Here is a 14,676-nt window from a genome sequence, read left to right as displayed (position 1 = left end):
CAGCAGGACAACGACCCTAAGCACACAGCCAAGATATCAGAGGAGTGGCTTCAGGACAACTCTGTGAATGTCCTTGAGTGGCCCAGCCAGAGCAGAGCCAGACTTGAATCTGATTGAACATCTCTGGAGAGATCTTAAAATGGCTGTGCACCGACGCTTCCCATCCAACCTGATGGAGCTTGAGAGGTGCTGCAAAGAGGAATGGGCGAAACTGGCCAAGGATAGGTGTGCCAAGCTTGTGGCATCACATTCAAAAAGACTTGAGGCTGGAATTGCTGCCAAAGGTGCATCGACAAAGTATTGAGCAAAGGCTGTGAATACTTATGTACATGTGAGTTCTCAGTTTGTTTATTTTTAATAAATTTGCAAAACCTCAAGTAAACTTTTTTCACGTTGTCATTATGGGGTGTTGTGTGTAGAATTCTGAGGAAAAAAATGAATTCAATCCATTTTGGTATAAGGCTGTAACTCAACAAAATGTGGAAAAAGTGACGCGCTGTGAATACTTTCTGGATGCACTGTATGCTTGCAAATTAAAATTTGAAATAAAAAGGTAAAACATTAATTTATTTATTCGATGCCCCCCTTGTACAGCTTCAGCACCTCCCCTGGGGGGCGCGACCCACAGTTTGAGAACCGCTGAATTACAGAAATGTCTGCCATTGCACAACGAGAGCAGCAACAAGCCATGCAATCAAACTGAGGTGTGTGTCAGAAGACAGTCGGCCATCTTTATTCATCAATTCATTTATTTATTCATTTATCTCCTGCATGCGACATCAATTTTTGTGAAAGATGATTGGGGGGGCTCGGTGGCACTCAGATGACGAGGCCCTGGCCGTGCCCACCCACCAAAGACCCCAAGGTGCCGCCGCTCAGGGTGACACCGGGTAGGCTGAGGCGATGAACTTCTTCCCGTCCCCGTAGAAGGAGTTGGTCCAGGTGTATGTCTGGATGCTCTGCGCCTTGCCCCCCAGACTCAGGTGGCACCTGCAGGTGTGAAGTAGAGGTTGGCATCACTCACCCCCTCAAATAGGCCCACCAGATGCCTAAAATGATACTCACATTTTGCCGGGCCGGGCGATGTAGCAGAGGCTGTAGACGGCGAAGTCAAATTCGGGGCTGCTGCCTATGAAGGCCGAGCCGACCTCCTTGAAGAAGCCGTTCCAGTTGAACTGCATGCCCAGGATGTCGGGAAAGCCGGCCCACTGTGGAGCAAGAAGGGAGGGAGGGCTCTGTTAGGAATCGAGCTTCATCTTATATAGTGCCTTTCACATCGGAGGCATTGAGTTAGTTAGTGAGGGCAGAATCTGCTGATGGGGTGTCCGTCTGGGGGCTTGGGGGTCACTCTGGGGGGTTTTGGTCCCTCCAAAGTTCTGTGACTTTCCACACGTTGACTCTGCCTGAAGGGCGGGTGCATCTGAGTGGCGTCAGCAAAGCGGAGGTTCGTTTCTTTATAAAATGACACCGGGAGCCTTTGTAGTGCAGCCAGCTGGAGGGTCACTGGTGCTCAGTTTGGCAGAAATACATTAAGGCTGTTCCTTCAAGACCACCAAACAAACTCAGAACTGACTCGGAGACGGGCAGGTCAAGTTGGTCTTGAAACAAGGCTTAAAGGGCACTGGCTCAGGACCCCAACTTTACAAAACAACAGCACAGCAATAGAGTCACAGGAGGAGGTGACACTCCGAGGACAATCTAAGGCTCAAAACTTGATCAGGGACTCGGGTTTGACCCTCTGTGTCTTCATCAAATGAGACTGAAAGGCCATGAAAAGGCCAACCAATCAATCAGACCCGTGGGAATCAGTGAGCCAATCAGACATGTGGGCGGTAAGAGAATGTCCTCCGTCCATTGGATATTCGGAGCAAACCCAAACGTGACTCCATCGTTCTGCCCCTCAGCCATTCATTAGACCTTCACGTGGAGTCTAATGACTCGGAGGGTCTCTTGATCAATTGATAAACCAGTAAGTAGGACATCGAGGGGACAAGTCAGGAGGTGCCAATCAATCAATCAATCAATCACTCCATGAGAAATCTTGTCAGGAATCACAGCACCCACTTGTTATAATCAGTTGGTTCCACACATTTTGTTCAGCTCACCCTGCATCAGCTGATATATTCTGTATATTTGTTTAGGGGGTTTCGGGACCCCCATGATTATGAATTTGATCAGGGCTGGCAGAAGCGTACATAGGGCCCCCTAGACACCCAGAAATGATGAGGGAGAGAGAGAGAGAGAGGGGGAGAGAGGGAGGGAGGGAGAGAGGGAGGAAGAGAGAGAGGGGGAGAGAGGGAGGGAAGAGAGAGAGGGGGAGAGAGGGAGGAAGAGAGAGAGGGAAAAAGAGAGAGAGGGGGAGAGAGGGAGGGAGGGAAAGAGAGAGAGAGGGAAAAAGAGAGAGAGGGGGAGAGAGAGAGGGGGAGAGAGGGAGGGAGAGAGAGAGGGAAAAAGAGAGAGGGGAGGGAGGGAGAGAGAGAGGATTGCTCCCTGGTGAACACTGTATGAGGAACTGAGGAGCAGGGAAAGGGGGGGTCCCCCTTGAAGTTCAGCAGGCTTGCTACTGTTTGTTAAATGATTGAAAGCCTTTGGGGGTCCTCCCTTGGAGATCAACACACTCATAGAAGATTGGGGGGTCCCCCCTGTGCCCACTCTGCCTACACCTAAAGCCGGCCTTTAGTTTAGGGTTAGTTTTTTGCATTTAAAGTAAACTGACTAAGCTGAGCATTTTTCTCGTTTTGTCACAAAGCCATCTTAGTCAATAAATTCCTCCCATTAAAGTGAGATATTGACGACATTTAAAATATTTTTTAAATTACCACTTAATAATCAGAATTGGTTTCTTTGTTTCAACCAATCAATCAATACAGCATATGTAAGACAGAATAAGCAGCTCACCGAGACCCTATTGAACTGATTCACAGAGAAAATAAATTGATTGATGACTCAATAATCAATCAGTCAGTCAATCAGTAATGATGAAGATAGCCAATTATTAACCTAGTTATCCTGTCAATCAAGTAACCGACTAGTCAGTCAATTAATCAATAGACCAATTTAATCAATCACTCAATACATACATCAATCAATTATTTACTCAAATCTCGTTTAGTGAGCCCTCCCTCCATCCACTGAATGACACTTTAAAGTTAATCGAGGAAGCGTCATCAGTTATTGATCAGCTTGTGTAGTCAGAAAATGAATCAATTATTGAGACTTCAATCAATCAATCAATCAATCAGTCTAACGATAATAATCTTGAAGATGATGAATTGTTTTCCCAGAAATCAATCAATCAATCAATCGATCAATCAGCTCACCTTATTCTTTCAATTCATAATCAGTCACCCATTGGCTCGTTAACGCGGCCGATCAATCAATCATTGGGTGATTTTTATTTTTGTTTTTTATACTTTATAAAGTCAAAGAGCCAATGCACTCCCCGTTTGTTCAGCCAGCTAATCAATACCTCAAACATTCATTCAATTTGTGGCGCTCTGTCGATACTCACGGGCCCGTCGAAGTTGTGGCTGTAGTAGTTGAGCTGCCCGCGCTTCTCCAGCAGGTAGAACTGGACCCAATTATGGAAGCCGGACACTTTGCTGCTCTTGATTTCTCCTGCACAAAGGGAGCCACACATAGAGTGAGGAACGTTCTAGAAGAGCAGCCATCGGTGGGATGGGATTTGGGGGCTCATTCAAGTTTCACTCACAGCATGTCCCGCCCCTCCTAATCCCAGTCGGACCGTGTAGAGCGCCCCCTACCTACAAAGGTGTGCTCAAAGCCACTGGAGTCCAGCTGGCCCTTGTTGCGGGAGTACAGGCCGAACCACATCATCTGAAGGTCCTGGATAAGCTCCGCCTCTGAGGTGTAGACCCCTGTGGACACACGTGTGAAAGAATGAGTGGGCATCGGCAAGCTGCAGCAGAGCAGTGCGGACAGTGAAGTGGACCACTTTCTGCTGGGCACGTCACCTCCTGGACTCCAATATATAAGAACCTGGCCGAAACATCAAAGAAACTTAGTCTTGGCACCTCAGGTGAGCCTGCTGTTGAACAGGTGGACCCTTAGGGATGAGGTCATATGGCAAGCTCTTGGGCAGGTGGACCTCCATGTCCAGAAGACTCAGAGGGGCCATCTGCTCTTGGACAGCTGGACCTGGCATTGGCCTGATATCAGAGAAGCCAGCATGTCCACCCTTGGGCCAAGATAGGACCAGGACTGAAGTAGTGGACATGTGGATGCCATCCTGGCATGCTGATTGGCAGTATAGGTGGCAGTTGGGTATTGCGATTTCATTAATCAGTTACTGTATAATTGGGGTGTACACCCAAACACCAATGCCACAAAGTGTCACCAGAAGATATATGGCATAACTGCCCCCCCTCGAGTGCCCAATACCCACCTTTGGCAAGCAGGAAGGTACTTAGCTGTCGTCCAATCTCAGTGCCGGCCACCACCTTTTTCAAGAAGGCCTCCTGCTCTGCCACCTGCTCCTTGGTGAAGTGCTCAGCCGTGCCCGTCATTCGATTGTAGTTATCCAACAGATTGATGAGGGCGGCATAAGTGGGCCTAGTGAACAGGTTGGCCTCATCCACAAAGGTGTAGAGCCTGTCGGAGACACAGAGCAGTGAGCATCACCGCTGAACACGTGGGCTTCAGCAGTCCTCCCAATCTTCAAGCCTGACGTCCCCATCTAAATGGGGATCACGCCAACTACGTTAGACCAACTGACACCCCCACTCCCAGTATATGTGTTCGTGACGACCCCCAATAAACGTCAGCAGTCCTCAAATCGACACCATCATCAGAGCGGGGATCACACCGACTACACTAAACAAACTGAACCCATGGGTGTACTGTATGTGAGTTCATGATGACATGTCACCTTCTGACCCCAAGCATGCTGGACACATGGATGTCAGCAGTCCTCAAATCGACATCATCATCAGAGCGGAGATCACGCCGACTATGCTAGATGACTGGTGTTGTATTTCTGCCAGGGCTCCTCCCCTATCTGCGGTTCAACTTCTTGTTTTATGTCATTTTTTTTTGTTCATTGTCAAGTCTTTTATTTATGTTAATAATACTTTTGCTAATTATTTACATTTTTTCCTCGTCTTTGATTTTTTTATATGATGTGTGGGTGGTTCCCCAAGAGGTTGTTTGCCACTCTACAGTATTTTCTCTCCTACAAGGCCCACGCTGTCTCAGTGCTGCTGAAGTTTCCCCACTGGCCCCTCCCTCCTCATCTGCATACGTCTGCTCCTACTGGCTGATCGCCAAACGACCCCGGGAGCATCAGGTGGGCTTACGGCTCTGTACTGAGGTCCACTTTCTGGTTGGTCTCAGAGTTGGGAATAAGGCGCTGAGGGTTGATGATGAGCTCTGATGGACGGGCCTTGTTCTTGTCCAGAGAGAAGAGCAGCTCGGAAATTTCCTTCAGCTCCTCGTTGGTGATGGACACCTGCGCCGAGACATTGCCTGGCAAGAGATCAAGAGAGACGTTAGCACTGGGATGACAGAGAGCAACCCGTGGGCACCGGGCAGAGAATCCCACATTGGCTTAGTAGATGAGTCACTAGCAATTCTGTGCCCTTCTACATGATTCACTTACAGTGTGTGCCAGCGTGCTCTCTGGCATCCAAATTAAAATACCCAGTGTGAACGGTAAAATCAAAACCACATTCATTTAGCTTATGGTGGTGGGTGTGGAGGCAATGCCAACAGCTGTTGGAGCATCAGGACTAATTGGCCTGTAGGACTCATCACAAGTGACTTCAAAATGCGCTTTGTGACAAAGGGTTGAGAAAGATGCCACATGAAACAAAGGAGTACATTGTAAGGCACAATTTAAAACAAAGATCTTAATGGCAGAGATAAGAAAGCTGTCACATAAAATAAAGGATTATACTATAAGGCACTATATAAAATTAAAGTCTTGGTAACAAAGAGCTAACAAAGAATTACATTTCAAGGTGCCACATGAAACAAAGGGATAAATTGTAAGACACTATATATTGGTGACAAGAGCTAAGAAAGGTATCACATTAAAGAAAGAATTATATTGTAAGGCACTATATAAAATATTGACCTTGTTGACATAGAGCTAAAAAGGTGCCACCTAAATCAAAGGAATGCATTATAAGACACTGTACATTGGTGACAAGAACCAAGAAAGGGACCACGTCAAACAAAGGAATAAATTTCAAGGTACTATACATTGGTGACAAGAGCTAAGAAATGTGTCACATAAAGCAAGGATTTACATTGTATGGCACTATATTAAATTAAAGCCTGGATGGCAAAAAGCTAAGAAAGTTGTCACCTGAATCAAAGGAATACATTATAAGACAAGTGCTATGACAGGGACCACATCAAAGAAAGGACTACATTGAAAGGCACTATATAAAATAAAGGCCTTTGGGACAAAGATCTAATAATGGATTACAATGTAAGGCACTATACAAAACAAACGCCTTCATGACAAAGAGCTAAGAAAGGTGCCACTCTGGACAGGAATGACATTGTAAGGCACTTGTTCTGAATAAAGGCCTTGGTGACAAAGAGCTCAGAAGGGTGATCTGGGGGACACGTGACTTACTGGTGAGTACGAAGGATATGTGGCTGACTGGTTTGAGTGGTGAGCCTGGAGAGGATGACTTGGTGGTGTAAAGGAGAGGACTGAGATAAGGGGCAGCTGGGAGGTGTGAGGTGGATGCATGTGGCTTACTGGTTTGAGTGTAAAGAATGCAATAAATAAAATATGTGGTTTGGGGGTTCAGGGCGAGATGGAAATCAACTTATTGGGGAGAAAAGGCCCACTAGTGATGGTGCTTTACAAAGAAAGATTTGTCCTGATGGGAGTACGCATGTAGAATTAAAGTGATTCTGATCATTGTGGTCACGTTTTGCTATGGGGTGGTGTTTCATCTACACTTTCTCATTTTATGACCCACCTAAAACAAACCAAATTTTCCTTTCCGATGACCATTGTGTTTCCGGGGTCACCGGGTGCTGATTTATCCTTTTATGACTGCCCGCTAGTGGCAGGAGTTGTAATTTACAGGCCAGAGAAGTCATCCTGAACAGAAAGTGAAAAGCAGCCACCCTAAACAAACCCCAGCCCCCTGTGAGTACACCGTCTGCTGACAAAAGAGATGGTGGCCCACTCAGTGTCTGTGGTGGACACTATGAGCTTCTTCAAATTATCGCCTTGACTTCAGTCAACCATCCATCCACCCTTCACTGCTATGGAGACCTCCACTTACATCTATCTTGATTTTGCAGTATCGTGGGCCATCTCTGTTGTTCTACTGACCTCTGGTGGTACCTGAAGCAGCCGATCCACTGCTTGGCATACCTTCCTTCACTACTGTTGTGTTAGTCAATGTGCTGGTGTCAGCAGTGGGAATGTAATGACGGTAACGTCCCTTAATGCTGTGAGATAGCAGAATGGGATGGCCACTGATGGTGATGAGAATAGAAGAGTCATGTGGACAGTCACATCATGAACTCCCATTAAAATCTGCTCAGGACATATCGAGAGCCATGGGGCTGAGCCATCCTTCCATTTAGAAGACGCAGACAAGGAGTGCCAGGTGGGTGCAGTGCATGTTCAAGTGGTTTCCACAGTTCTGAAGGTCCCACACTTTTGTGATAGGTATGGAGAGGGGCAGGTTAGCTCCTCCGAGTAGACAGCGGGACATTCTGTGACAGAGCAAAGGGGACAGCAGGTGAGGAGCTGTGCAGAAGAATTGTGAAGAAGGCCCATCTGAGGCCATTCAGAAAGATGGGGACCATTTCCTGTGGGCTCCACTGGCATCTCAAGTTCTTTTGTAGAACCTCATAATAATTGCAGCTAATTGACACTAGGGGTCCAGTGGTCCTTGTGAGCACCTGGTTGTGCATTGCAAACACAGAACGGCACAGGCTTTGGCTCTTCTTCAGTCTGGTTGAGGGTGGGCAATCAAAAATGAAAACACGTCTTTAATCGTAATCAAAAAGCAGTGGTGGGATCTCATGGAGTGTTTTGGTGGATGGTGGCACGCACCTGGAATACCTTATGGAAACCATAGGGGACCATACAACATCCTTTATAATAGAGACTACCCTGGGTGCCAGTTCTGAGCTCTGAGCAATCTCCTACATTGTCTGACCCACACGCCCCGTCCACAATCCCGTGATGAAGTTCATACCACCTTAACTCCTGCTTTCTGGGTCCAAGGCACTCACTGACTGATACCACCTGTTTTTATTCACCTGGGGTCAGCCGGTGGAGCTGCGTACAAAATGATTCAGAGTCATTTGCCCAGCCTCACAATCCTCTTGTTTTTAAACCCAAGTTCAGGTTTATTGTCATGTGAACTTTTTACCTTCATGTCTTTTTCACATGTGGCCGGCGTTCCCAGGTGTCAAAATGTACCCAATGAACATTAAAGGCTGCTGGAGTCTCAAAAGATGCTCTGATGGTGGCAACCAGTGAAAGTGCAAACTGAAAACATCAACTTTTTATTTTATATAATATAAGCCCCTCCTACTCACTTTGCATTTATGACACTTTTGGCTACACAGGTATACATGCAAAACAACTGGACATGTGGCAAGTGATCGATGGAGGCTATGCACTCAGGTTTAGCAGTTTAGCATCTCAGGCACCAGGGGGCTTCACTCGCAGCAAGATATGCAAGGAACTGCTGCAGCAGAAGGTGTCTGGGCAGGGATGGCAGATTGTGCTCCATCAATTTGAGGAACCAATCGGTGCTGCTGCCATCTGCTCATAAAACTGAACGAGGCTCATTTAACTGATAAATGCTGCCCCCTAGTGGAGCTGGTAAGTTTTCTAGTGTTATTCTGCTGCTCTGTTCAGAAAAAAGCAAATTTTATATATATATATATATATATATATATATATATATATATATATATATATATATATATATATATATATATATATATATATATATACTGTGGTGGGTTGGCACCCAGCCCGGGATTGGTTCCTCTTGTGCTATGTGTTGGCTGGGATTGACTCCAGCAGACCCCCGTGAACCTGTGTTCAGATTCAGCGGGTTGGATAATGGATGGATGGATAAATATATATATATATATATATATATATAAAACTGCCAAAAAAATTAAAGGAACACTTTAAAAACACATCAGATCTCAATGGGAAAAAGAAATCCTCCTGGATATCTATACTGATATAGACTGGGTAATGTGTTAGGAACGAAAGGATGCCACATTGTTTGATGGAAATGAAAATGATCAACCTACAGAGCCCTGAATTCAAAGACGCCCCAAAAATTAGAGTGAAAAAATTATGTGGCAGGCTAGTCCATTTTGCCAAAATTTAATTGCAGCAACTCCAAATTGTACGCAGCACTTTGTATGGCCCTGTGTTCTTGTATACATGCCTGACAACATCGGTGCATGCTTCTAATGAGATGACAGATGGTGTTGTGGGGATCTCCTCCCAGATCTGGACCAGGGCATCACTGAGCTCCTGGACAGTCTGAGGTGCTACCTGGTGGCATTGGATGGACCAAACCATGATGTCCCAGAGGTGTTCTGTTGGATTTAGGTCAGGAAAGTGTGGTGGCCAGTCAATGGTATCAATTCCTTCATCCTCCAGGAACTGCCTGCATACTCTCACCACATGAGGCCAGGAATTGTCGTGCACCAGGAGCCACTGTACCAGTATAGGGTCTGACAATGGGTCCAAGGATTTCATCCTGATACCTAATGGCAGCCAAGGTGCCTTTGTCAAGCCTGTAGCTGTCTGTGTGACCCTCCATGGATATGCCTCCCCAGACAATCATTAACCCACCACCAAACTGCTCATGCTGAATGATGTTACAGGCAGCATAATGTTCTCCATGGCTTCTCCAGACCCTTTCACTTCTGTCACGTGCTCAGGGTGAACCTGCTCTCATTTGTAAAAAGCACAGGGCACCAGTGGTGCATCTGCCAATTCTGGTATTCTATGGTGAATGCCAATCGAGCTGCATGCTGCTGGGCAGTGAGCTCAGGGCCCATTAGAGGACATGGGGCCCATGGGTCACCCTCATGAAGTCTTTCTGGTTGTTTGGTCAGAGACATTCACACCAGTGGCCTGCTGGAGGTCATTTTGTAGGGCTCTGGCAGTGCTCATCCTGTTCCTCCTTGTCCAAAGGAGCAGATACTGGTCCTGCTGATGGGTTATGGACCTTCTATGGCCCTCTCCAGCTCTCCTAGAGTAACTGCTTGTCTCCTAGAATCTCCTCCATGCCCTTGAGACTGTGCAGGGAGACACAGCAAACCTTCTGGCAATGACACGTATTGATGTGCCATCCTGGAGAAGTTGGACTACCTGTGCAACCTCTGTAGGGTCCAGGTATCGCCTCATGCTACCAGTAGTGACACTGACTGTAGCCAAATGCAAAAATAGTGAAGAAACAGTCAGAAAAGATGAGGAGGGAAAAATGTCAGTGGCCTCCACCTGTTAAACCATTCCTGTTTTGGGGGTCATCTCATTGTTGCCCCTCTAGTGCATCTGTTGTTAATTTCATTACACCACAGCAGCTGAAACTGATTAACAACCCCCTCTGCTACTTAACTGACCAGATTAATATCCCAGAAGTTCCATTGACTTTATGCTATACTCTGATTAAAAAGTGTTCCTTTAATTCTTTTGAGCAGTATATATATATATGAAACAAGAGAAAATGTCGATTGTTAGGATGAACATAGGGAGTGGAATAAAGACTATGTGGCTTGGTGGCATGAATGACAGGACTGGAAAACAGGATAACTGGCAAACTACACTGGTGCCATCTGAAGTAGTTGATCATAACTTACAACCTCAGTGCTTTATTCATATTAGTGGGTGAACTGGGATGGAAACAATATGCTTTACTGGTCAGAGCATAAGAAATACAATGAAAGGCTTACTGGTGTGAATGACTGGTCTGAAAGACTGACTGGGGTGGAAGAGAGGAGGCTTACTGGTTTGAGGTGGGCAGCATAACATTTGACTTTGTGATGTAAATGAGAGGACTGGGATAAGGGACATACCAGGCGGTTTACTGGTTTATAGGGGTATGACTTTGATGGCAGACCAGTGGGTTACTGGTGTGAATGGAGGACTGGCATGGAAGATGCATGGTTTGCTGGTTTGATTATTGAGAATGAGGAGGATGACTTGTGACTTAGTTGTGTAAAGGAGAGGACTGGGATAAGGGACAACCAGGCATTCTGAGATGATTGGCATGTGGTTATCTGGCTTTACGGATATGCATGGATGACATGTGGCTTAGTAATTTGAGTCAACAGCCTAGATGGATGGCATGTGGCTTACTGGTTTGAGAAGATAGACTGGAAAGGAAGGTGTTTGTCTTGCTGATTTAAATGGGAGGACTGAGATACGGAGCAGTTGGCTTAGTATTTGGAGTTGACAGCCTAGATGGATGGCATTTGGCTTACTGGTTGAAAAGGTATGACTGGAACAGCTGATGGTGGGTTACAGGTACAAATGGAGGACATATCATTTACTGGGTTGAATGGTGAGCCTGTAATGCATTAGGCGCGTCCGTCTGGTTTAAATAGGATGATTGAGATAAGGGACAGCTGGCTTAGTTCTTTGAGTTGACAGCCTAGATGGGTGGCATTTGGATTACTGGTTAAAGGCGTGTGGCAGAGCTGAAAGGTGGGTTACAGGCACAAATGGAGGACAATGATGGAGGACTTGTGGCTTACTGGTTTAAGTGGTGACAATATAAAAGGACAAGGTGTGTCTTACTGATGTAAATAAGAGGACTGAGATGACGGGCAGTTGGCTTATTATTTGGGGTGGACAGGCTTGATGGATGGCATGTTACTGACTGGTTGAAGGGGTATGACTGACATTGCTGTAGTAGGGGGAGTTATGGGAGTAGGTGCAGGGCTGGGATGGAGGGCATGTGATTTACTGGTTTGAGTGGTTTGTCTTACTGATGTCGATGGAGGATTGACATAAGGGGCAGTTGGCTTATTGGCTGGTGTGGGCAGGCTAGAAGAATGGCCTTCGAGTTACTGGTTAAATTGGCATGACAGGGATTGCCAAAATGGGGCGTTATGGCTGTGAATGCAGAACCGGAGAGGAAGCCCCATTGGTGATGACACCTGGCCCACTGGTTGGAGTGAAGACGTACGCCTTGTGGATCTGAATGGACAGCCTAAGATGGATGGCAGGTGACTTACTGGTCTGAGGTGACAGACTGGACCCACCCAGTGCCATGATATCATGTTAAAGCACATGGACAACTGCGACATCCTAGGGGCTCATTCTGAAGTGGCTAAATAAAGGAAAAGAGGAGCAATCATGGAAAACACAACACCGATTCTAACAAAAACTGATTTTGTCTCGTCCAGTCACAGCTTTGTGACCTGAATGTGTGCTGTCCTCTGTCACAGTGGATGGTCAAACCCAAAACTCTGTGACCTGGCGGCTGTGCTCCCATCCTCGCTTGTGGCCCCTCGCTTATCTAATCCTCACAGGAAGCAGATGGTCAATTCCCATACCAACCAAAATGGTGATGGCATCCCAGTCTGAACCTTCGTGCCCCCCCTCAAAACATTACTTAATTGTGCTTAGTGTGGAAGGGGCAGGAGGGAAGAAGAAGACCCTGCTTGTGTCCCTTTAAGAGGTGGCAGGGCGTGACGCTGACGGGGAGTCGGCCCCAGGCGGGCAGTTGAGCGGCGAGTGCTGCTGCCCTCTGCTGGTTGCACACGCGGCACTAAAGACCTCCAGTGATGCTGCGACGTGTTAGGGGCACACGAGCTCCAGCTGTCCCACTTTGCAGCCTCAGATTAGATGTCTTTAGTCGAAAAGCCTCATGCATGAACACCCAGACGCTTACGAAGACACACAAACACACTCGTGTGGCGGTGGTGGGCTTCTTGTCTTTCAGCGTTTTTATTTCATTAACATTCAGTGAAGAAAAGCCAGCGAGAGAATCCGAGAAAAGCGGCGACGGACTTACCTGACTGCAGCCAATGGAGGCCGACGAGGACCCACAGAACGGAGAGCAGAGGCAGCTTCATCTCTGAATTCCTGCTCAGGCTGCCCAGCTCGTTTTTATAAAGCCCCTCTGTCCAGTCGGGGGGCGGGGAGATCCAGCGAGAGGCCCCCGTCAGGAGGTGGGCTGTGCAGAAACCCTTCAGGCTGAGGCATGAGCGGAATGTTGGTAGACACCGGAGGTGTCAGTTATTGACAAGGGGTGGGTCCTGGCGTGAATGAGGTGGGCACAGACACTCAGGGTATGGGTGTATCTATAGGGGGCGGAAATGGCAGGGACCCTTGAGTGTCGATCGAGCTGTCAGGAACACTTGGCTTTTTTCTCAGGCTCAGTGGTGCTAATCTCATAAGCAAACAGCAGAAGTGAAGATTTGGTTTGAGTGAGGAAAAGTGTGTGTGTGTGTGTTTGGGGGGGAACGCAGCCAGCTAAACCCCCACTGGGCCCCTAAAGTTAAGGAGTCCCATTGACACCAAATCCAGGTGACCTCCCCAGACCAACAAGGACCACAGCTGGGTCATGTGACAGAGCAAGTCTTAATTTTATATAGCGCCTTTCACTTCAACACTGTAACCCAACTTGTCTGGCCCGGAGGGGGCCCTCGACCTCTGGGTAACGTAATGGCTGCCAAAACTTCTCTAGGGGCTGCCTGGGTGGGCCACTGCAGAACCTATGGGGGTCTCTCTTAGCAACTTTTTTAATATGACAGGCAGTTCTTGTGTAGTAACCATCAGAGGAAGCTCTTTGATTGATGATCTGCGCAGTGGTGGAGCTGACAGGAGGCATTAGCTCTGAGCCTTATCCTAAATGGGCACCCACAAACAAGACTAAATAAAAATAAAGTTGATTTAACAACATTCTTGCACATCCGACTACAAGGGCTCATGTGAATAATAAACAGTATTGGTAACCTTCCACTATTAGAAAAAAAAGAATCCTAATTGTCCGTGAAATAAGCAGAAACTGACCAAAGTAGTTGGTGCCCACCATTCCTTTTTCCACTTTGCACAGAGCAGACGCTTTACTTATGCTTTTGGACTGAACAAAAATCACGCATGCGCGTCACAGGCTCATCTTCCGGGTTATGTAATACCGCAGCAAACCAGTAGGGGCGCGCGCGCTAAACAGTTTCGTCTTTTCCGTTCTCTCGCGGCGCAGGCAAGCCGCCCGACGAAGGCAATTGAATCGACGGAGAATCAAAGCGCGGCCGTGCGGGAGGAGGCGTCGGACATCGAGCAGAGCAGCTGAGAGACCAACGGACCCAAACGGAGGATGACATGAAGTTAACCCTTTGATAGCGGCCAGTATTAATTACCGCCGCCCCTTTCATTTTCAGTTTTGTGCTGCTTTAAGAAATAAACGGAGACGGCCGGCTGGGCGCCTCAGGATTTCCTCACACTTGCAGAGCCTTATTTGCTCGACGCAACACACATATAATTATTAACAATAATAATAATAAAATAAATTAGATAGATAGATAGATAGATAGATAGATAGATAGATAGATAGATAGATAGATATGAAAGACACTATATAATAGATAGATAGATAGATACTTTATTAATCCCAAGGTGAGATTCACATACTCCAGCAGCAGCATACTGATAATAAACAATATTAAATTAAAGAGTGATAACAA

The 14,676-nt window shown here is 46.8% G+C and overlaps 1 protein-coding gene across 1 annotated transcript; it reads right to left on the bottom strand.

Annotated features, from left to right (window-relative positions):
- Nucleotides 1-566: 566 nt before the first annotated feature.
- Nucleotides 567-13,224, bottom strand: endou (endonuclease, polyU-specific). Its single transcript, XM_039749893.1, has 7 exons — nt 13,005-13,224; nt 5,316-5,484; nt 4,406-4,611; nt 3,765-3,878; nt 3,512-3,618; nt 1,066-1,208; nt 567-990 (listed from the first exon to the last, which is right to left on the bottom strand). Exons 1-7 carry the CDS (start codon nt 13,063-13,065, stop codon nt 876-878), a joined length of 915 nt encoding a protein of 304 aa, XP_039605827.1. The 5' UTR covers nt 13,066-13,224; the 3' UTR covers nt 567-875.
- Nucleotides 13,225-14,676: the final 1,452 nt, after the last annotated feature.

This window comes from Polypterus senegalus, chromosome 3, assembly GCF_016835505.1.
Source record: "Polypterus senegalus isolate Bchr_013 chromosome 3, ASM1683550v1, whole genome shotgun sequence".
Lineage (NCBI taxonomy): Eukaryota > Metazoa > Chordata > Cladistia > Polypteriformes > Polypteridae > Polypterus > Polypterus senegalus.
Note: the sequence above shows the minus strand (reverse complement) of the source record. Positions and strands in the feature narration are given on the sequence as shown.